At 38.4% G+C, this 23,228-nt stretch overlaps 1 protein-coding gene across 6 annotated transcripts; it reads right to left on the bottom strand.

Moving 5' to 3' along the window:
* Positions 1 to 981: 981 nt before the first annotated feature.
* On the bottom strand, positions 982 to 23,202 carry LOC106900064 (interleukin-1 receptor type 1-like). Of its 6 annotated transcripts, XM_014962033.1 has the most exons (14): positions 22,948 to 23,044; positions 21,957 to 22,039; positions 20,038 to 20,121; positions 19,855 to 19,904; positions 18,667 to 18,730; positions 17,473 to 17,704; positions 15,262 to 15,451; positions 14,069 to 14,243; positions 12,808 to 12,867; positions 9,351 to 9,471; positions 6,197 to 6,342; positions 4,503 to 4,646; positions 3,252 to 3,416; positions 982 to 1,810 (listed from the first exon to the last, which is right to left on the bottom strand). In XM_014962033.1, the coding sequence occupies exons 5-14, from the start codon at positions 18,722 to 18,724 to the stop codon at positions 1,431 to 1,433; spliced, it is 1,671 nt and encodes a 556-aa protein (XP_014817519.1). In that variant the 5' UTR covers positions 18,725 to 18,730; positions 19,855 to 19,904; positions 20,038 to 20,121; positions 21,957 to 22,039; positions 22,948 to 23,044; the 3' UTR covers positions 982 to 1,430. The 6 variants fall into 6 exon arrangements, with proteins under 6 accessions (XP_014817519.1, XP_014817517.1, XP_014817520.1 ...); XM_014962031.1 differs by lacking the exon at positions 22,948 to 23,044 and adding an exon at positions 23,179 to 23,202 and having other exon boundaries at positions 19,855 to 20,121; XM_014962034.1 differs by lacking the exon at positions 19,855 to 19,904.
* Between the last annotated feature and the right edge of the window lie 26 nt (positions 23,203 to 23,228).

The following is a 23,228-nucleotide window of genomic DNA, read 5'->3' on the forward strand; positions in this document are numbered from 1 at the left end:
ACGGCCCCACACAAGTCAAACATAATTTCAGAGTTAACAATTGTGGCATACATAATATTCTTAACAAATAAAAAAAAATAAAGAGAAAGGATTCACATGCACAGTAAATTTTAACAACTTCCTTTCCTGAACGTCTCTTTAGAAGCTGTGACTCCAGCCTCAATTTATCCAGCTCCAGCCAAATTCAGTACACAGTCACCTGAGATTCCTTAGATCATCAGGGTGGAGGGAAAGGAGAAAAGCAAGAAGTTGCAGAGGGTAACACAGAGCATCTCTCTCTCTTTTTAACGAGTACCAGCTATTTTAGCTCTATTTTCAAAACACATCTGGAGCCAAAATGTATGGTCCCACTATCCCTTTTCTTCTCCCATTGCACTCTGAACCCTCTGGGAACCATATAAGCTCAATAATCTGGGAGAAAACTACCCCAAGGAAATGAAAGCTTTCTGCCTTGTTAGCCTTTTCAGCCAGCTTCAGCTTTCAGAGCTGACAAATGCTACAGCCGGAACCTTGGCTGGGAACAGGAGGGAAAACCTGCTCTCCTTCAGCATCAGGGGCCCACAAGAAGTGGGTGCCCTGAAGCCCCTTGATCTGGTCCTTAAGGTAAGGCAGATGAAGCCAGCGATTCTGTACTCCCCATCAGAGAGTCTGTGTCACGAGCTAATTGTTCCACTTGGGTAAAACAAGAACAAATATATTAAGCCACTGAACTGAAAAAAAAATATCCTCTGGAAATTAATTTTTTGACTCAGTACAGCATTACAATGGTATTTTTACAATGTCTGCATAGGACAAGTGGCTAAACCGGTACGTTTCTTTAAAATGTAAAAAAGATCAGGGAAAAATATTTATGCTTTGTCAGGTTCAACAGGACTTTTGGGAGGCTGGGATCATCTCTCACCTTGTCTTTCGGGCGATAACACACTGATGCAGTAACATAAAGGGATTCATCTTTCAGCAAACTGAACAAGGCAAATAAACTTGTAACAAAGGAGTTTTGTGTAATTTCTTTTTAAAAAATGAAACAAAAACATTTACTGGCATCAACCACACTCATTACATACTATCACAATTCTAATTAATAGAGTTCCCTTCATATTCAACCTTTAATTGAAAAAAAAAAGTTTTCTTTTTTTTTTGATAGTTTTTTTCTCCTTCCATTTTTAATACCAGAATTCCACCAGATCACAGTGCAATTCTTGGAAAAGACCTCATGTACTTCCAACATGGTTTCCATATCATCACTGTGCTACTGATGACATTTCAAGGCATTCTGTTGGTCTGGCCAGAAGAAAAAATGATTCACATCTGCTGATGAAGTTGTAGTACCTTCAATCCAGAAAATTTGGATGATACATGTGACCTTCAATCAATCCATCACCAACTATGTGAAATGAATTAGTCATTAAGTGTCATTTTTCTGTTGTTATTTAGGGAGAAGTATTAAAGTTTCTTGGTAATAAATGCAATCGTGATGAAGATCTATTTTTTGTGGATGGCATGTGGTAGCGTACTTTCTTCCAGAATCTAGTACGTGCTGAGTGAGACCTTTCCGAGAAGTCCCCTTTCCATCGGATAACCCCGTGCTTTTGCTTAATATATTTGATGGATTCTGGCATGGTTGCATAATCTTGTATTTTTTCAAGTTCAATGAGAATTACTTTAATGCCATCTTGGATAAGAGCATTATACATGGCTAGATGCTTTTCAGACACATCTTCTAGAACACTGTAACAGGAGGGTTCCGGTACTAAAACAATTATCACTCTTCTACTTTGACGGATTTTTTCATCAGCAACGCTGATCACAGCTGTGGAGAAAAAGGTGCAAAATTAAGGCTGTATGTTTCTATTTTTTGTTACCAACACGTTGCAGCTGGTTCATTCCCTGTTTGATGCCTGAGCCAACGCAGTTTGCCTCACAAATATGGATAGCCTAAGAGCGTGCAAGCAGTTACACTGGGTTAGCCAACAAGGAGAGATTTGGCCAATACAACACAACCTGCATCAGACTGCATGTCTATATTCTTGTTTTGCATAAACAGAGAAGAGCTACCAACTATCTACTACTTATCTCACTAATACCATTTTATTACCATCATTGGGGTATTGCAAAAAAACAAGTTCCAAAACCATACACCTAGATAAAACTATGACCTTTTTCCTTAAATGGCTTGTTCTGATATGCTTCACAGTTTTTTGTTACATGTAAGTGGAAGAGAAAGCAAAGACTCCTCCCTCCTTTCAATGACATTCCAAGCAATTCATTCTAACCCAGCAAAATACGGTAAATACCATACAAAATCATTGAGAACAGACTATTGCATTTTTTCAAGGTGGAAAAATAAAGCAGCACTTTAGATTCTACTGCCTGGGGAACCCTTCCTTCTCAAACCACTACTGAAAGCCTTCATATGGAGAAAAGTGACCACAAACCAACTCACGTAGTTCACACTCAATTATTTTTAAAACAAAAGCCTAGTCTGCAAATTTATTCAGTATTATCTTTTTAAAGTCATAAGATCAGGAAGGATTCTGCAGATTTTCATTATTTCACATCACATAAGCAGTCAGTGGGACAGACTTTGAATTTTCATTGTCAAATGCTAGAAATTTAAATTTGATGCACATTTGCACACGGAGAAAATCTCCAGAAGAATTTTAAAGCTTTGCATGGAAGGCAATGCTTTGTAAGACATCTACTAGGGACAAGTATTCTTTGATACAGCTGGTCATTCCTGATAAATTACTGTCGCTTTGTCTTCTTTTTTTTTTTTTCCCCAGCATCCATTATACCCTGTATTGCATCCTGCTGGTTTGACAGCAATTCTCAGAGCAAACAAAAATGAAACAGTAGAGGTCATCTTGTCAAATTGCACCTCAAAGCAACAGGCTCTTCTCACACCACTCACGAGACCTACTTTCCCATGTTTCCTGCCATTAGTCATCATTCACAATCACAATTTCAATTCCTCTTTCCCTCAGCATCCTTCCATCTCCAGAAGTCTAGGCTAGCCAGACATTGAAAAAACTTGGAAAAGCTAAATAACGACAAGGGAAAGGCCAAGATAAACAGACTTCATGGGAGCACACAGAGCTCTATTTCTCATTTTCCAAAAAGAATAAGAAAATCATAGCTCATTCGACGGTGGGAGCTATTTAGAATCACATCTGATTGATTGCCTGTTTCCGACTAGTATTTGCAGCTGCCAACGAGAAAACTCAAGTGTAATTTGTCTTCAGACAGCTTACCTTCTCCTGGTAAATCATCTCTCCCAAATATGAAGAGGCTGTATCCACACTGTCTTTCTAAGACTTCTGGCAGTATCTTCAGTGCAAATATATCTGATGAATACAAGCAGCTCTCTCTGTTCTTTGGGTACAGCACATAAGCATCATAGATCTTCCCATCTGAAGCTAAAGAGTGAGCAATAGGAGTAACATAAAAATGTATTCTAAAGATACAAAAGCAAGCAAGCAAACAAATAAACAAACAAACAAACAAAATCTCTAAACTCTGTTTTTCCCCCCACTTAAGTCATTGTTTTAGGTCCTTATCTTGCTATTATTTAAGCATGTATACTAAGCTTGAAATATTTGTAGATCAGGCTTTCTAGAATTCAGTATGCCGGATCTGAATAGGCAAGAGATCTGCAAAAAGTAAGTAGGTAGGAATATTCTTTTTTGAACTCTAAATAAAAAAAAAAAAAAAATTGTATCACTGAATTATCTGGAAAATAGTGGTTCCAGTAGTACAACTGAGTACTTAAAATTCCAGCTGCCATATAACTCATTGGTCATTTTTATTACCTAGAGTTTCAAAACACAGCAACCACTTAGACATGAAAACAAAAACAAAATATTTGGCAAATTTAAAGGTCTGAATTGTATTAGATTTTTTGGAACACATTTTTAGAAAGAACAAATTTAAAATACTTGAAAGATATCTAACAGAATCTCATTACCTCTGGAAGATACTTTCTGTTTCCCTAGCCATACTTCGGAAATTACCCATACTTAACCACACTCTTATAGTCAGTACCCCGATACACATTTTTCTGAATGCCAGAAATTGCCAGAAAGTAAAATAATCAGAATTTCCTTCAAATTGAAAACAAATGAAATTTGTCCTGGTTCATCTATGGAAAACAAAAAACACCCAACAATTCTACTGTATTACTGCTTTCTCTAAAAACAATAATTGAAAGAAATCTGAACAACTGCTGTCAGAACAGCATTCAAACCACTGAAGTGGAAACTGCTTTCCTCTTCAGGGAAAAGAATGATAATAGAATAGTAATAATACTGAATTCCTGGAAAGTCGCTGATTTTTTCCCTGTAGATGCTTTTTTTATCTGAACTAATTCTAAACATCCTAAAAACACGTTATCCTGTCAAAAATCCCAAGGAAGACCAATCACACTCCCTACGGTTAACTCCATTGCTTTGCAAGGGAAGGTGGAGGCTCATTACAACACACAGCACTTTTCATACAACCGTTACCTTTTTTACCCAGGAAAGGACGACAGGAGTCCCGATACCAAAGCACAATATCAATTTTGAAGATCTTGTAGACGAGGAGAGTAAAAAATAGTAAAAATACCAAAGAAACTCCTCCCCCAATTAAGTAACCCTGAATGTTCCGAGCTGCAGCAGAGTGAAATAAGAAGGGAGAAAACAAACAAAACAGCATTACAACCTAGAACCAGAGAAAGACAAAAGAGATGTTCAAAATTGTTCATCATTAAAATAGTTTTTTTTTTTTTTAAAAAAGAGTTAATAGGACTGAAAGTTCTTCATGTATGCTTCCTGCAAATACTGTTATTTGGCAAGCCTACTTTTATATTTCAGAGAAAAGACACCATAGCAATGCGACAAAAGGCTACGCTTCAGCTGAAACACCAAACTATTGACATAATTCCCAGTGCAGCAATACAGTGAGAATTCTTGTACAAAATTTTATCAGTCAGTAAAAAAGTCAGAGGTGGGGAAGTGATTTCTTGATCATGCTGTTCTCCCGGGACCAACCAGCTTTCCATTGGCTCTAGCCTCTTCAAACATTTGTTACTGAACCTACTAATTTGTTGTCCTTACTAGATTTTTTTTTGTCCTTAAAACAATAACTCTCCATAAACTGCATTTTTCTGTTCATGCATATTAAAGGTTTTCTGAGGTTAAATCCTACCCTGACAATATTTATGTAGACCTTGTAGTTATAGTAGAAGCTAGAGCTCAGATCCACTTTCAGTCAATTATTTGTTTACAATGTGGCCAATTAAACTTAAGTTTGAGAATTTGATTTGTCAGAGGACTGGCTCACAGTTGACAAAATCAGCTCACTAGACCAGAAACTGTACTGCAGCTACATTAAAAAAAAATTAAAAATGGGCACTTAGAATATCTGATGATTTGCTTTTCTGTGTATCTGGATTTAAATAAAAACAATAAATTTCTTCAGCCTTGCATTTGAGTTTTTAAAGCTCACTTTACCTTTAAGCTCATCTACTAAAAAGAAAATTTCATGCTAGCCAGCAATAACTCAAACTTGTCCTTGTCTCTGAGCCCAAGACTGGGGTCTCCAATAACTGGCAAGATGCTCCCAATCAACACGCATGAGCTGATCTATGAGATGGTATCACAGCACATGAGTCAGTAATGGAAAGTCCATAACCTTTCCAAGCAATCTATTCAATTCTTTCACTATCAACATTGCCAGAGTTTCTCCTACTATATGAATAGATGTTTTATTTTTTTTTTTCCCTTTCTCCTGACAATCTGAGCCCATTATCTGCTACTGAAGGATAGGGAAAACAGGTCCACATATATATTCATGTCCTCTTGAGAGTCTGTACCACACTTAGTTATGTCTTTCCCTCAGCTTTTCTAGAGAATTGGCCATTTTCACTGCTGTTCTAGACACAGGATCTCCTCTGATCCACATGCTTCTTTAAGTACAAGTGTGTAGAACAAATCACAGTATTCCACTGAGGTCTCATTCATCGTCTTCTCTCATTAAAAGTGCTATTTTCTTTAATTTTGCTAAGAATACAACCAAAAAAAAATCTCACAAAAAAAGGTATTGAGCTGCATTGCCCACTTTGCACAATGGTACATCATGCAGTTTTAGCTCTAAGTAGGATGTTGTCAAACTAACTGAGAAGTAAGCATAACCACTTCATCAAGCTGAGATCTCTTACCTGGGCGTTCCAGTTTGATGTAGGCTGTAAATTGTTGAGTACCATATATGAAGTGACAGAAAAACTTATGCTCATAATCCTTTGCTTTCACTTTTGAAATGTTAAATTTTGTTCCAGATACAGCAAGTCCATAAGGCATACTCTCTCTATCATTAAAAAAGGGTAAAAAGGAAATGTCTGTAGAGAAACTGAAATATCAGCGCTGAATACAGGATAGAGTCATCTATTCACAAATACAATAACATGCATTCTTTACCTCTATATACCTAAGAAACCAGTGAAGAACAGTAAATATTACCCCTGTAACAAACAGCTTCATGACCAGAGCTGACTTGGCATCTTCCATACACATTGGGTTGTTGGGGTTTTTTTGCTTTGTGGGGCAGAGTGCACCACTAGCAAAGGGATGGCTGATACCCCAGAGGGTTATGCTGCCATCCCAAGGACCCTTGAGAGGCTGGAGAAATGGGCTGACAGGACCCTCAGGGAGTTCAAAGCAAAATTCAAATCCTGCACCTGAGGAGGAATAACCAGTCCCCAGGCATCCTCAACTGCATTAAGAGTGCTGCCAACCAGTGGAGGGACATGATCCTTCTCCTCTACTCAGCACTGGTGAGCTCATACCTGGAGTAGTGGAGCCAGTTCTGGGCTACCCAGTACAAGAGATGTAGGGATTTACTGGAACAAGCCCAGTGCAGGGCTTTGAAAACGATTAAGGGAGTGGAGCATCAGTCATGGGAGAGAGCAGGGACTGTTCAGCCTGGAGAAGAGAAGGCGTGGGGGCAGGGAGTGGATCTTATCAATGTGTGTAAATACCTGAGGGAGGGAGTGGAGAAGAGGGAGCCAGGCTCCTTTCAGTAGTGCCCACTGACAGGACAAGAGGCAATAAGCACAAATTGAAACACCTTCCCATCTGAAATTCCATCTGAACACTTTTTTACTGTCAGGGTGGTCAAACACTGGAGAAGTTGTGAAGTCTCCACCTGCGGAGATATTCAAAACCCAACTGGACACAGCCCTGAGCAACCTGCTCTATCTGACCCTGCCTGAGCAGGGGGTTGGAGTAGACAATCCCAAGAGGTCCCTTCCAACCTAAATGATTCTGTGAATGAAAGACTATTCAAACCAGTAAGACTTAGTAACAAAAGCATCCAGTTTTCTTTATACTGATGAAGCAGAGACCCTTCTAAGCATACTGGCAGAGTCCCCAAGCCCACATTGTCTACAGCCAACAGTGCCAACGAACTTCTAAATAACGACGAACAAAAAACTCACATAAGCTGGGTGACCCTGCTGTCAAATGACAAGAAACACGGTGATACTGCCTTTAATGCCTGATATCTACTGCCACAAGAAGCTTGAAGATGTAATGCACTATCCTGCTAAATACCATCCTGCTTAAGGGTAGATTTAAAAGTACAAGGTGGGAGGGACCGCAGTAGGAAAGTATCTACAATCTGGCATCCTACGCTATATAACAAAGTGACGTCATCTTATGTACTCTAGGAGGAAAACTCATTTTGCAGAAACTGGTTCTTCAGGATGTTCTTTTACAAGAATAATTGCCAGCAACTTCTGTAATGGGATGCCAATACATTTTGCAACACGTTTGGATTTGTTCACACCAGTTTTCAACTTTCCTCCCAGCAGAGGAAAAGGTTACATCCCTGCCATAAGCCTCGGGTTCATAATGTTGGCCATGCCTACAGTGTGGTTTGCTACTAGCAAATGCTCCACAAATGTAATTGCTGAGAAATTGCTACTATTTTTTTTTAAATAAAACACTGTTATTGCAATTAGATTCATTTCTCTGATAATTTGCTTTGAACTATTAATCCTAATTAGAACTTGCACAGGATGTACTTTGCACAACTCCGTCTTTGGCATGGGAAAATTATCAGGCAGGGTAGTGATTAGAAACAGAGATCATTTCCAAGCAAACAAAAAAAAATAAATCTTACCAGAGAACTGCTTTGAGTTAAATACAGTAAATGCTTCTCAGGAAGATGTGTTTAATAACAGTTGGTTTTGGAAGAAGCTGCAGTTGTTAAAACTTGTTGTTAAAAGCTGCAGCTGTTAAAACTTGTTGAAGTTGTTAAAACTATCATAAATACAAAGAGTTGCACATGGTCTTAACTGGTGAAGCTCAAAAACTTCATGCCCTAAAGAATAATGGACTTAGTTGTGCCTTAGAGGCCATAAGTCAGGGCCCTAATATTTATAGCAAACAACTAAGTATACAGATCTATAATGAAAGTAGTAATTCCCTCTAAAGAAACTTGGAGACACAGTAGAACTAAGATTTCTTCTGGAGGCCAGATACAGAAGAATTGAAAAGATTATTTAAAAAGTAGTCTGCAACCTAACTCTCTAGCCATATTTTGCACTGATGATGGCACTTGGTGGAGACAGCAATGTTTCTGCATGAGTGTGAAGTGATCAGCTGAGATTTTTTTTTTCTTTCTTCCTTGCACTACATTTTAAGAGTTATATTTAACAGCAGCAATTAATACAATGAGAAAGCAAACAGTACATCCACACTCTGCTATAGCACAGACCAGTCACTGGGTAACAAAGGTCCTGCTGTCTTGAAAGAACTGCTGGTATTATCAACTTAATCTGTGTTTAATCTTCCTGAACATAAAAAAACACAAACCCCTAAATGTTCTGCAACAACAGTTTCTGCTTTGTTTTCTTAGGGATTAGCAGCTGTGTCTGTACTTAGAAAACAACCAACTTCACAAATAAAACAAAGTTGGGTGATTCTTTGGGTTTGGAACAATCTATCCTTCCCGTATTAATGACAGTTGGCAGGCTTTAATCTATTAGCAAAAAGGATTGCATAAGAACAAATGCATAAATAAACCTTACAAAATTATGTTTCTCAACAGCATTATAAAAACTTACATATGATTACATATGATTGCTTCATTACATTTGCATCAGATACATCAGTATTTATAATAAGATCTTTGGGCTTTTTTTTTAAAACCAAACAATAAGAATGTAATTTACTTGACGCAGACCTTTAATCAGTCTTTCAGTGTCCACTGAGATTTGACTACTAGTTAACTTTATGATGAAACCACCACAAATTACTGCAGATTACCTCATCTACAAATGCACTTGCAATTCAATGTATAAGGATACTTACTCATAAAACTGTTCCATGTAGGTGCTATCAAAGCTATCGACATCCTCATCATTAACTTGCCAGAATGGAATCAAGCCATTTATGCCACTTGATATATTACATTCCATAACTACATGAGAGCCTACAAAAAAACATTTAAATACAGCAATTCAAGGTCTTGTAACAGAAGCAGGATAGAGTGATTAGGGATTATCTGGGAAAAGGAGCAATATCGAAAAACCCACTTACCTTATAAAAAGCAGAATCCTTAAAACTCATCCATTTGTAACCCACACTCAGGTGTCTCTGATCTGTATACAAGTTCCAGCCTAAATGTAGGTGTCTAAATTTTCACATCTACATGTAAGCTAGATGTCTAAGCTAGTAACAGAGTTCAGCCATGCTGAAGTCCATTCCCATTATAGTGAATCAAGAATGGCTCTCCAGACTCCACTGAGTCCACTGAAAGATCTCCAGACCTCAAATCAGTTGCATGTACACCATAGGATGACATCCAAGATGCTCTCCAGCATCCAAGGCATCTGTATGGAGCTGGCAGATAGGACTCCAGATCTTCAAGAAATCTGTACTGCTAGAGATCACCCAAAACAGCACTAGACATCTATGTTCAGGCGCAAGCTATCTCATATGCAGATACCCATGTGTAGACAACTGCACCCTGGAACTGAATCCCATTCTTATTGACCACTGATATCTTTACTCCAGATCAGAGTCTTCTGGCCAACTCTCTCCACTGGGATGGTTTCTGAATACTCCCACACTCTGCTCCCAGAGCAAGCTCACCTGTCACTCAGCTCCTCTGCCACCAAGAGTGCAGATCTTACAGAATGTCTCAGTGTTAAGAAAGCAAGCCAAGTTGCAGAATCTATTTATTGCCAATGTATCTTGGAGAGCTCCATTTACAGGAAGGTAAGCAGCTTTCTCAGGAGTCCCTTCCTTCTGTATTTTACCCACGGAAGTCTTGATTTATTAAGAGAAGGTGGGCTCTCAGTTCACCTATGTAAAGATCTCAGTGTTTCATTTCCTAGAACCTCATTAGATCTAAATGCTTCCACCAAGGGATAGCCTATCAAAAGCACAGAATAAGCCTTCAGCTCACATGCAAAGCAGTTACTTGAACAAGAGTTCACATAGAAAACACAGATTCCCCCCAATCTCTTCCTTCACGTCCTTCCAGCACAATACTGAATTTTTCTAAAGATGCAGTTTACTGCATAGCACAGCTCTTCAAAAGGAAGAAAACACTCATTAATGTACTAAGTTTCTACATAACCATCTCCTGCCATTTCTCATTCAAAAAGCATACAGGTGTTTCCAGGTTCATGCAAGTGTTTCCAGTTTCTGCCTCACAGCCAGGTATTTAATAAAAGAAATTATTATTTTTCCACCACCACCCCCAGCATCCCATTAAAGTACTGGACAGAGACTATTGCTTTTGAATGGTAGTGTCTTTAAAAAAAACAACCAAAAAATCTTCACCAGCTTCCTTTGAAGGGTCCCCCTGTAGCGGGGAGTCATTTGTGGTTGCTCAATAGCCACAATAAACCCACTTTGTGGGTTTCTTCAGTAGCCACAATAGGCTTTGTGTCTTCTTTAGTCTCACATGTGACTGCTTTCCTCATGTCTGTAAGGCAGACATTAGGAAATAATGGAATAGGAATAATTACAATAAAGTAATACTGTTTCTATCAGATCCTGAATATGCCCATGCCTTCTGGACTTTGGAGGAACATAATTTCTATTACAGCTCATTCACTATTTTGGTCAAAATCTACTAATCTTCACCAGAACCTGGCAGCTTCAGAATAAGGTATCTTTCACAAGCTGTTGACGTCAAAAAATAAAAAAAAAAAAAACCCACACAAATAAAGCCAAAACCAAACCCACAAAGCAATTGCAACTAAAACCAACAAAAACACAAAACCCACCAGTATTTTAGTGCTGTTCACTTCAGTTTAATACCACATACTCAAAGTTAGAATCTGGGCCACAGAAAATGTTTGAGATAATGCAAAAAGCAGCATGAAGTCTCAACATGAGAAAAGCACACCCAATACACACAGTATTTGCAAGCTCAATGTAAGAAAAAGCAGAAGCAAAAGTAGCTGTGTTACGTGGGACTACCATGACTGTGATTTACAAAAGAATCACCCCCAATGCTCTGGCTTCAGCTCCCATATAGTACTAGAGCCAGAACGCAACCTTTCCGCAGAGCTTCTCTAATGATCTAATTGGTAATAATCCTTCCTCAAAAGATTACAAAACATCTTAGATCCTGTACTAGGAAATCCTAGTAAACCGCTAATCACACTTCTCCAAAATCAGTTAATGCCCTTTTTAATCAAATAAATACTTTGCTTGAAACAATTCTCCTTAGCTAAAAATGAGAAAAAAAATTACAGTACATAAAGCTCCAAAATTCCTTCTTCTCAACTATGTCAGTAGAACACAACTCTGTCCAATATATCGTGCAAGCTAAACACGTATAGTTTTACTTAGGAAAAGACTTGCATACCATATAGTTGGGACATAGAATCACAGAATAACTGAGGATGGAAGGCACTTTGGGAGGTCTCTAGTCCAATTTCCCACCCAAAGCAGGGCCAGCTCTGAGGTGAGACCAGAGGTTTATGCAGTCAGGTTCTGAAACCTTGAAGGACAGAGACTGCACAAGTTCTTAAACTGAAAGAGGGGAGATTTAGATTAGACATTTGGAAGAAATCCTTTCCTGTGAGGGTGGTGAGGCACTGGAACAGGTTGCCCAGGGAAGTTGTGGATGCCCCATCCCTGGAAGTGTTCAAGGCCAGGCTGGATGGGGCTTTGAGCAACCTGCTCTAGTGGGAGGTGTCCCTGCCCATGGCAGGGGGGTTGGAACTCCATGATCTTTAAGGTCCCTTCCAACCTGAACCATTCTATGATTCTCTTATTTAAGAAATGACTACAATAAAAAATACCTGGTATAGCCATCAACTAGCAGCTCACCGTTACACAAAAGATCAGTATGTGAAACCTTTTATCACCCTAGAACAAGGAATAAAATCCAGGCCGTGTAGGGAAGGGAGACAGGAAACATACAGGAGGAGGAAAAACTACTGAGTTAGTCGAGTAGTAACTATGCTAACATGTTACATGTATGTAACCGTATTTTCACAGATACTGAGAATATGTCAAGACATAGACACTGAGAAGTGGTAAAAAGGACAGATGGCAATAATAAGAAAAATAAATAATTGCCCTCCACCTGACATTGCTGGTCAAGAGACTCCAATCTTAGGCACGCAGTTTTCCACCCCCCCCAAATCACGTTCTATGATCTGTCCTCCAGATATCCTCAATCCACATGCCTATCTCCCAGTCTTACTCAAGTCAGTGGAACTGTTCAGGTGTTATTTCAGAAGGACCAGGAGCTTATTTGTTTTACTGAATGTTAATGATTTCTTAAACAGCCACTACTTACCGAGTTCTACTTCAATTGTGTTGTTCTTTGGATAAATAAATTCTGGTTTCCTCTGTCCTTCTAACAGAAACAAAGAGAAAAATAAAATCTTCAGGAAAAAGAAGTTCCCCAACTCACTTCAACTAATAGTTTTACAATGGTTTTATTTTTTGTTTGGTACTATTGAAGTGCCATACTTAATACTAATTTACAACAGAAAATATATCATATGGTTTGCTGTACTCTATCCAAATTATTCTGGTTTAGCTTTCAAATTAAAAGGCTTTATCTTATCTTAAAAATATTTAAAAAAAAAAATATATCTCAAATTGACTGGAAGTTGGTATAAAAGTAATACAAAAGCATAAAACAAAACCAAAACATGCTATTAACTTCATAAGAAAGAAGGATAATAAAGAGAAAGAGGGATTGTATCAACAACTTCCTAGAGTACGTGAAAATCTATTTAAGAGTAAATAAGCCCACACTTAAACTGAGCTGGAATGGTGTCATTCTGCACGATGTATAGACTTGCTGCTAACAACCCACTGTTCTTCTCTCACCCACCTGAAGTCAGAATTTTGACTTCATCTAAAAAGACTGAGACTCCACCTCTAACCAACTTTTCTGACAGCACTACTCTCATGGTACTGGTCAGGCCATCATCAATGCTGCCTAAGAAGCAATCTACCAAAAAAGCAATCACAACGATCATGGCAATAAATGACAGTACTGGCAAAATGACAGCCAGTTTTGAGTCCTGTATGCCAAAAAGCACAACCAAGTGCAAACACTAAGTCAGTCCTTTCCAGAGGAAGATTTATTAACTTTATAGCATTTACATAGGTGGTCACACCTCCTTTCTCAACAATTGACATTATAGTGAACTTTGTAAGCAAGTTCACAAACTGGGCCACAAGCAGGTGTTTTGCTGTGATGGCCTCAGCAAAAATAAAACTCTTTTTTTTTTAAAATTTAATTTAATTTAATGGTGCATTATTTGTTTTAGCAATAACAACCCCCTCCACTCCAGTAACTATTGCTTCCTTCCAATTCTCATTCCTATCCCGGTATTTCTCATTTCCCTGTGACAATTCGTCCTCAGAAGGAATGCTCAAGAGTAGCAACATGCATTATTCTATTTTAATTTTACATTCAGGAAAGAATTAAGGAAGATTTACATCTGACTTCACAGAAAAATAACATGCCAAATAGCTTAAGCCTGCATACAAATACTTACAGCAGAGCCAAAAAGAGAAGAGAATAAACTCAATGCACTCACCTTTAACCTCTAGACTAACGGTTCGTGAAACGTTGTATTGTTTTCCCATGTATGTGTATATCATACGGCACGTGTAGTTTCCTCTGTCCTGTACAGTTACGTTGCGAATCCAGACGGCATTTTCACCCTCTGCCAAAAGAAGTCGCTTGTCTTCAAGAAATCCAGGCTTACACTCCTAAATATAGCAAAAGTACCCGTGATTTAAAGGGAACTAATAATCTGATAATTAAATAAGTTACTGAACTCTACGGATCATTAAAACGCTTGCCAAATACTGATTTTTTGGAAAACCACAATGTGGGTTCTTATCTGAGCATCTCTACACTCTAACACGAAGCCTGATGACATCTTGCTGCGTTTGCACTTTTTCAGAAGTCACTGCAGCCAATTTGAAGTTTTCAAATGCAGTGCTTTATAGTTCAGTGCCTTTGTTTAATAGCTTCACAGTTTTCTGTCTCAGGTGTAATAACAGTCATTACACACGTAGCAGAGTTTATGAGGATACACGCCTGCATTCCTGCTTCACTGAGATGAGCGAGAGCTGCAGTAGCAGTGCCTCATGTTGATGGGTGCATTGCTGTTTCTGTGGCAATTCTCTTCCCTGACCTATAAGCAGCTTGCTTAGAATTATTTCATCTCAAAAGAGGATGTATAGGTGCAGCACCAAGTTTATTTTACATATACAAGTAACTACTTTAATACCAGCATCAGAATTAACAGTTGAACCACTTTAGAATTTTACCTTAAGATGAGAACACGTTTCTAACTTTGCACAGTTTACAGAGTATTTTTTACAGAAACAGAGCAAGAGGCATAAGAATACCACACCACGATCAAAAGACAGGACAGGCCTAATATTCCGTGAAACTGAAAGGATTATGCAGAGTCTTGTCTTTAAGGAAACTTGCAAGCTTTTCTACATAAAATAATCAAAGGACAAACTAGATTTTCACAAATCAACAAACCAAAACACATAGTTTTAACTCTGAAAAAACTTGCAATCCAGAAATGAACAAGTGTTTTTTTATAATGCCTCCTTACATCGTATCTTTTTACACCTCCCCAGTAGTGTAGCAAGATAGACACTTTACATAAACCATAGAGAAAATAAACCTTCCCTTCCAAAATCTACTTTTCACTGTTGTTTCATAAGACATCTTAAATAGAATATTTTGTATACACATGCACAATACCTTATACCAGTGTACTTCAGGCTGATTATTGTCTTCATCTTTAAAAACATCTAGATCAGGGCATATAATCTTTCCAGTATTTGTGCTTGTCACTTTTTGTTCAAACTTCATTTTTCCGTTGAAACACAAACCGTCATCATTCTCAAAAACTGTTAACTTTATAGTTTTTTGGTTAGAGTGGTTAAGCCTCCTGTAATTAGAACAAGAAGTCAGGTCATTAACAATAATGTTCCCTGTTTCCAACAAGTCAGGCAGCTTACAGAGAGGGACTTCAGCATCCCCGTCAGCCTTGCCTCTAAGACCCCTGCCACAGCCCCCCTAGCTGTTAAACATCACCCTCACCCCTTGTTCCAGACTGAGAGATGGGAATAAGCTCTGATTTTGTGTTATAAGCAGAGTCTGCTCTGGGAGCACCAGCAGGGATGCCAGGACTGCACAGAGCTGACGCTCTACAGAGGCCACAGCACCAACCCAGCCTTGCTGTTTTCAGCCTTACATTTACCAACACACAGTAGACCAGGGCAACCCAAAATATATCTGCACTGGAGCACTTCCAGTGCCAAATGCAAAGGAGAAGACGGGTTCATCTTGGAATTCCTTGGAGGGACACACCAAGAAAAAACAGGTGGTAACTCTTAGCAGAAGAGAGACAGAGCTTTTGAATAGCATATACCTCAAGGTGCAATATCAATGTGAAACCACTTCATACCAAGAGCTCAACAAGAACCAGTGGTACAGTAGCCCTGCAGAGAAGAGATTGCACTAAAAACCCAAAGCCTATGCCAGAAGTAAAGGAATACTTTCTATTAATTCATTGCTCAACTCTTCATTTCCCAATGCTACGCTAAGGGAGAAGTTTCCAGACTCTTCTGAAGAGTTGCATGTTTTCATAGTCCTTGCTTCAACTTCTACATACTGCACCCTGACAAGCTCTGTAATTAAAGTTTAAGTGACCCATGCATAAAATCTAGCCTACAGTTAACACAACTAAACTTTAGGAAGTTTTTTGTGCTGCAGACATCATGCAAGCCAGGGATGCAAGATGCCCACAGGAACATATAGCTAGAGTAACTAGAAACACAGCAAGAAAGACTAAATTAAAACTATTTAACTAGGCAGCTTTGAAAGGATTACATTTCTTCTGACTTCCAATTTTAGCTTCATTATCGACTCTGGAGCAGGAAGATGCAAAGCCTTCAACTTGTGCCTATGCTGGAAGATTCTGCTGATCACTGTTACTACATTCACAACACAAACCTCTTCTGTGTAACTGGTGTACCGTATGCACACCAGTACACGCAAACACACACTACTAAAGCAAATTTTGTGTCACCCAGAAAGCCTGAACTGGCTGTTCTCAGTGTCCTGTGGAAGGATCACAAAGAAAAGAACCATTTCTGTGTGCTTTCCCAAAATTAATTTCCTATCCAGCACACAGTGAACTTCAGCCATTGTGAATAAGATTTGACCACCTGAAGTGGTGAAGTCCAGTGTGCTAACCTGAGCTGTACATGTGGCAAGAGGTGAATACTGAAGAGGTGAAAAGAATCTATTCTTTTTTTTCTTCTTTGTGTACTCAGATCTTTTGAGGGATGCATTACTTTCACTGTCTCTAAAGCTGTCTGGCACATCTCTTTGCTCTTCACATGCATTCTCATTTTTGACCAGTAATATTTGGCAATGTTTTAAAATGAAAAATAAGAATTACTTTCTGCCTTTTAATTTGTAAATTTCTAAAAGGATTCCCAAAATTGCTAAGCTCTCCAGAAAGTCTGTATGTGGCGATACTGCAAAATATGCAAAGTTTGCTCCTCTTAGATCCTTCTTCCATTTAACCATGTCCAATGAAGAAACCAAAATGTTCTTCTGATCTGTCAGTATCAAACAGCAATTTGAACACAGGAAAAACTGAAGCAGTTAAGACTTTTCCCTGTGACCTTACATTTCATCCAAAACAAACAAAAAACCCACACAGACCATTGTTAACATTATCATACTTTAAGATAAACAGTCTTCTGTGTGAACCATTTTTGTAATGCTACATCTATGGAAGGAAAAAAAGGCAGCGTGCAGAAAAAAAAAAAGCCTGGTCAAAAAAGTGCTTTTAACTGATCTAAGCTCTCTACCTAAACCAAAAGTTCTGGACACTCAAGTTCCACAAATATATTACCACACTTGTAAGCTCAGTTGTTCCCCTCCTCTCTTCCTTACCTTACATGACATTCATAAAGTCCAGAATCTTCCAGCGTTGCAGGAATAAACCAAAGCAAGCCCTCACGCTGATGGATCCTGGCGTCTCTCTCTGTGGTTACTGGTGTAGCACTACCATTTTTGTACCACGTGAGATTGTAATCAGGACGAAGCACTGGCAGTGTAATTATTGGGCAACTGACAGCTGTAGGTTCTCCAACAAGCACAAAGTAATTACAAATAACACATCCTTCTATGAAAAAAAAATAAGAAAAAAAATTATCAATGCTTGTAATCTGAATACTTTTCATAAGTACACAGAATTTAAAAATAAACTTTGTGTAACAACTTACCATTAAAACAATCATGCAGCCTAGCAAACATTTTTTTAAAACATCAACCAAAAAAATACAGGAGAAAGGACAGATGGCACAAGAAGTCAGTACATTACCAGTTTAGCACAAACAGAGCAGGCCATTTGACTATAAAGCAGATTTTAAAAGCTTCCAAACATTTGCATACACATGCAACACTGAATTCCTATGAACCGCAAAACTTACGACTGAACCAATTTTAAAAATCTTGCTGAATGACTGTAAAAATACAAACCTAATGTATTCTATTTCAAAATAAAAAAGCCTTCATTAATCTTTGCTGTCCCACCACCTTCCTATCACCTAATTTAAAGATTTCCAGGTAGGTCCCTATGGAGATATTCAGACACATTCACATTAGACTGTTTATGGAAGAGCCGCAAGACAAGTATCATTAACTTATGTAGCCCTAAACTTCACTGAAAAATTATATCTACCACGAAAAATATTACTAATTAATTGTAAAGGAAACGAAGCCCTTCTGCTTTAAAGACTAGAGCTACAGCATGTCTCTTAAAGGAGGCATTCAACAGCTAATTTTAAGTGAAGGAAGCCAATCTCTTTGCAGTTTCTTAAAAGGAATCAGGGAGAGGCTAATCAAAGCCTCTGTACCCTATATTTATGTGGCTAGTTTTAAAAATATTTATGTCAATTTGTCCATTCTATCCCCAGCGCAATTTCAGTCCCAAAAGAGGCATTCAGTATATCTTCAATACGATGAAGGAAAAACAAATGCCAATCCACTATTTGCTCTCAGTAACTCCTTCCTACTAAATACACACAATTCGTCTCTTGCAGGTTTTTTTTTTTAATGGTAATTTTGACAATGTATTTAACTTACCAGCACTGAACTGTATCAGTAGAATGAGATGACCAATGAGCAAAAATGTAGATGTCATCTTTTGCTGCAAAGAAGAATTTTTTTCCATTAGTGTGGTAAGAGTGTTCAAGCTACACTGCCCTCTGCACCCTGCATTACTCCTTAAAAAAGAAGTCAGAAGAAGCATTAGTCATCTCGGGGAGGGGAAAAGGGTTTGATAATTTAACCCCTGCCTTTGAAGATTTCAATTACAGCAACTATTGGCCTCCACAGAAGGCTGCTCAGTTTTCAGCTTTCTACTGGAATTTGTCCAAATTTCTACTGGAATAACTCTTGCATACAGTGTAATTTTCTTTTGCCAGTACAGTTAAGCCAAAGACAAAAAAACCTCCAACCCTCTAGCACAGAAATATTATGCTAGCACACAAACATTTAAGCTGTACTGTGTAATTTAGAAACCAAGCTTGATCAAGCTACTCCTCTTTCCACATGTTTATGAGAGACACAATCAAAAAGATGTACGAGGTTTTCATTCTTTGAACCGTTCTCGTACAGTTGGGGCAGCACCCCTTTTAAGAACAGATAAACTTGTAGTTCTTTGCAGGAGGACAAGCACACTGTAACTCCAGTGTGATGTGGTACTTAAATTGGAGCCTAAAGTCAAACTTGTGTGGAAACCGCAGCTAATATGAATTGCTGTGGTCAGACACTAAACAAAGTGTTCAAGAGCTGTAGTTTCACTTCACACCTCAGGTCTTCTTTGCAGCTTTTTCTAACAAAGACATGACTGAACAGACACCCACTGCCCTCATGGCCCACAAGTGGTTTCCATGAAACCTCTAAATCTTAACCAAGTCCTGTTCCCCTCTCAGATGTGCTTGCTTTTTCTTAGCAAGACATCATCAGAGCCCTTCCCAAGCCTTTCACTGTCAGACAGATGGCAAACACTTAACCCCTTCCCTTCTGACAGCTCCCCATAGGTTGGGGTCTGCATTTAGTTGTCTTGCCTTTCCTCGGTTCCTGACCATTTTGCATGCTGCTCCCTTTCACTCTCAAGCAATTTGGTTTCCCACACAGCTGTCCACTGCAAAACATTCATTGCACAGATCCTAGTTAATATTTGCCTTCTACCCAACTAGAAATGTCTGGAATAATAGATAGTATCCCCTGAAAAAAAAAAAAACAAAAAAACACATGGCCTTGACTTACTTTTATATCCAATGTAGTTCACTTTAGTGACAAATAAGCCACACCAGCTCCTTTTGAAGCATTTCATAAGCAGAAGTGTTGGGGTACTAGGAAGGGACACACAGAGTAGAGTTCAACACTTTAATATAACAGCCTCCAAGTATGTACGTCTTTTGGACAGTTTATCTGACAAAGCACTCATACCGTAGTCTTTATTTAGTTGCCTTGTATGTGGTTTTCCTGTAACTTGCCAGGGAGCTGATCATCATTCTTGGAGTTTCAGTTTACCTATAAAGAGTGGAAAAGGGGAGCAGAGAAGGGGAAAATAGGATTTTACAAAACACATCATTTGGACAAAATAAACGGTAAGCTCAAAAACTTCACTTGTGCAGAGAGAATGGCAATTTCACTGTTCACACTGCCTACATACTTAGTTTGGAAAACTGTTTCAGCACAAAGCTTGCTGGGCCCAAAGGAAAAATGTATGTGAAGTCTTTCAAGAAATAAGGAGGAAAAAAAACGAACAATGAAACAAACCCCCACACTACCAACCAATCGTATTTGTGGTTCGCACTACTAAAAAAGAGAAAGGTTTGATTTCCAAATTACTTTCCTAATATTTATCTTCCCATAGTTAAAATACAACTTACTGCTGTTCTTCAAGTTTCTAAAATTACCATCTTGAAAACCAAAATACAAACCAAGCAGACCTAATTTAAGATACTGACATTCTGTTCTGTGCAGGATGTCTGTTTTCACAGAACTTGCCCTTTTACTTGCTTTAGGCACACTGCCAACTTTAAATGCCATAAGAACACGTTTATAGACAGAATGGGTCCCTAAGTCCGCATACCGCAGAATTAGCAAACTTGTCCTTCAGGAAGCTGTGCAAAACACATAACTGTATCTTTGTTTTCCAAATTTTCTGTCTCCAATTTTTAAAAGATTTTACTTGCAAATAATTTATAAATACACGGCATGACATTGTGTTGCAAAAGCCAACACAGTGAAAAAACCACTCAAGACAGTAGCACAGAAAGCATCAATTGCGCATCAGCAAGTCGTTGCTAATTTAACTGGCTTTCAGTATTGATCACTGTCTATGGGGACCCATAACAGCAACGGTGACCAACAGATCCTTTGCCTTTGAGGCACACATACCTAATAGGGAAATTGTGGTTCAAAGGCAGCTCATTATCATCTCTGCAAACAACATAATAGCACAGAGGTGTAGTGTCCCAATTTGGTGGCACGCCTATATGAAAAAACAGCATTAACTTTTTAACTTTTGGATGGAGACCAGGTATGGCCACTTGCTCCAAAGTACAACCACCTAGACAAGATTCAACCCACCTCAACAATTCATACAGCTCACATTTTGTTTCTTGTTCTGCCAGGGTTAAACCACAACAGCAAAGCAAGACAAAATTTCTAACAGGCTGTACCTTGTTTCCAGTCTCACACCTCCCTGAGGTCCCAACTTTCCTGTCTAATACGCTCAATAATGCAGCTGATCATTTTACAGGGGCAGGCTTGAATGCCAAGTCACACAGAACGATGCACCAGCACCCTCCAGAAGTGGATCTGGTTATCCACTGTGGTATTCTGACACTGAAGTGAAGACCACAAACTTTAGTCCTTAAATGCCTCCCTTCCAGACTCTGCTGCAAGTTGCAGAACAAAAGAAAAATGACACCTTTAAGGAAGACCCATTATCCAAGACATTCTGTTGAAGCTATATCAAAATGAAGTCACAGAAATCAAAGAAGAATATTCACAAAGAAGCCTGCAATAGTTAAATGTTTATGAGCTAAATTCCAGTTCAACTTTGAGATGAAGTATTAATTGCTCAAAGTCTGAATCTGAACAAAGGTAATTGTTACAGGTACTGCCTCAACTTTCACCAAAGCACAGGAGAAGCAGAGAAAAAAAATCAAACACACAAAAAAAAGAGATAGATACCCATAGCTGTACATAACTGGACATCACCGGTTGATTCTAGTACACTGAAGTGCTACCTGTCTGCCCACTTCCCCCTCACGTCAAACTGGAGGCAATGAGAGCATCCAAATAACCTTGAAAGGAGTGATCTTAACAGTATTCAAATCACTTGAAAACAGTACCTCCTTTTGGCATCAAGTGGAAGGAGTTCATGTCGCAGTCAGCGCTTTGAAGGCTTTTTCTATGTCATTTCAACTCCTGATACCTGTCAATATAAAGTAATGTGGGCTTTATTGTGGAACATTTCTTATTTAAGTCCAAAGAAATAAAATACTTTTCCACTAACATTTTCAAAGTACAGTCAAGAAGCATTTAAAAGGACCATAAGGGCTCATGCAGATAAAACCGTAGGTTACAAAAATACAGTGATGCAAAGTATTAAAAAAGTCATATATTACAGGGGGGGGAGAAGGAAATCAGTAACATTCTTTAGAAAAAAAAAAAGTAATGGGTATTTCTCATTAATTTAAAATACCTGAATTAAGGCTTCTGCATTATAAAACAATTTTTGTGCAAGTTTTGTGCCACTTTCTCAGCTTTTACAGCACTCCAATTTCACAATCTATACGAAAGGCAACTCCAAGCTGCCTTTTGTGAAACGGAGCACATACAAACGGTCCGAGTCAAACAAGCGTCCAGTTGCCGAAATTTACGAAGCAGAAAACCAAAACCCATCCAGCATTTCGCTCGAGCCCCCGGTGAAAACCCTCCAAACTTAAGGAGGGCTGCTGCTGGAAACAAACTGAAACCTTGATGCCAGCTCAGCAGTTTTCAAGGAAGAGAGCTGGCTCCCACCGGGCTGTGGCTCCACGGGTCGCTGTCACCCGTGTCACTGCAGCTCCTCGCTCTGATACCGGCACTTCTGCAACAGCCTCTCTCACCCAAAGCCTCCCTTCTTGTCGTCACACGAACAGTTAAAAAAAAATAAAATAAAAAATAAAAAAAAAGCCCCTGTTTGATCGCAGTTATGCAATAAACAGCTTCTGTAGTGTTTTAATGGGTCAAGAAGATTTACGCCAAGCTTTATCCTGCTTCCTGTTACAAGTACTTTAAAAAATGTGCTGGCCGCCGGCACTCACTATAAATCTTTGGGTTTTATACCGTATTTCCTACCTGGGTCTGTATAAAACGCGAACACACAGCCAGGAAACAGACACAAACATAAAATAAAATAAAATAAAATAAAATAAAATAAAATAAAATAAAATAAAATAAAATAAAATAAAATAAAATAAAATAAAATAAAATAAAATAAAATAAAATAAAATAAAATAAAATAAAATAAAATAAAATAAAATAAAATAAAATAAAATAAAATAAAATAAAATAAAATAAAATAATTACTTCCAAGGTGCTAGAAAAGCCAGAAAACCAGCAGCCACTGGCAGAGGCAG

This window comes from Calidris pugnax, unplaced genomic scaffold (assembly GCF_001431845.1).
Source record: "Calidris pugnax isolate Ruff unplaced genomic scaffold, ASM143184v1 scaffold853, whole genome shotgun sequence".
NCBI classification, from domain to species: domain Eukaryota; kingdom Metazoa; phylum Chordata; class Aves; order Charadriiformes; family Scolopacidae; genus Calidris; species Calidris pugnax.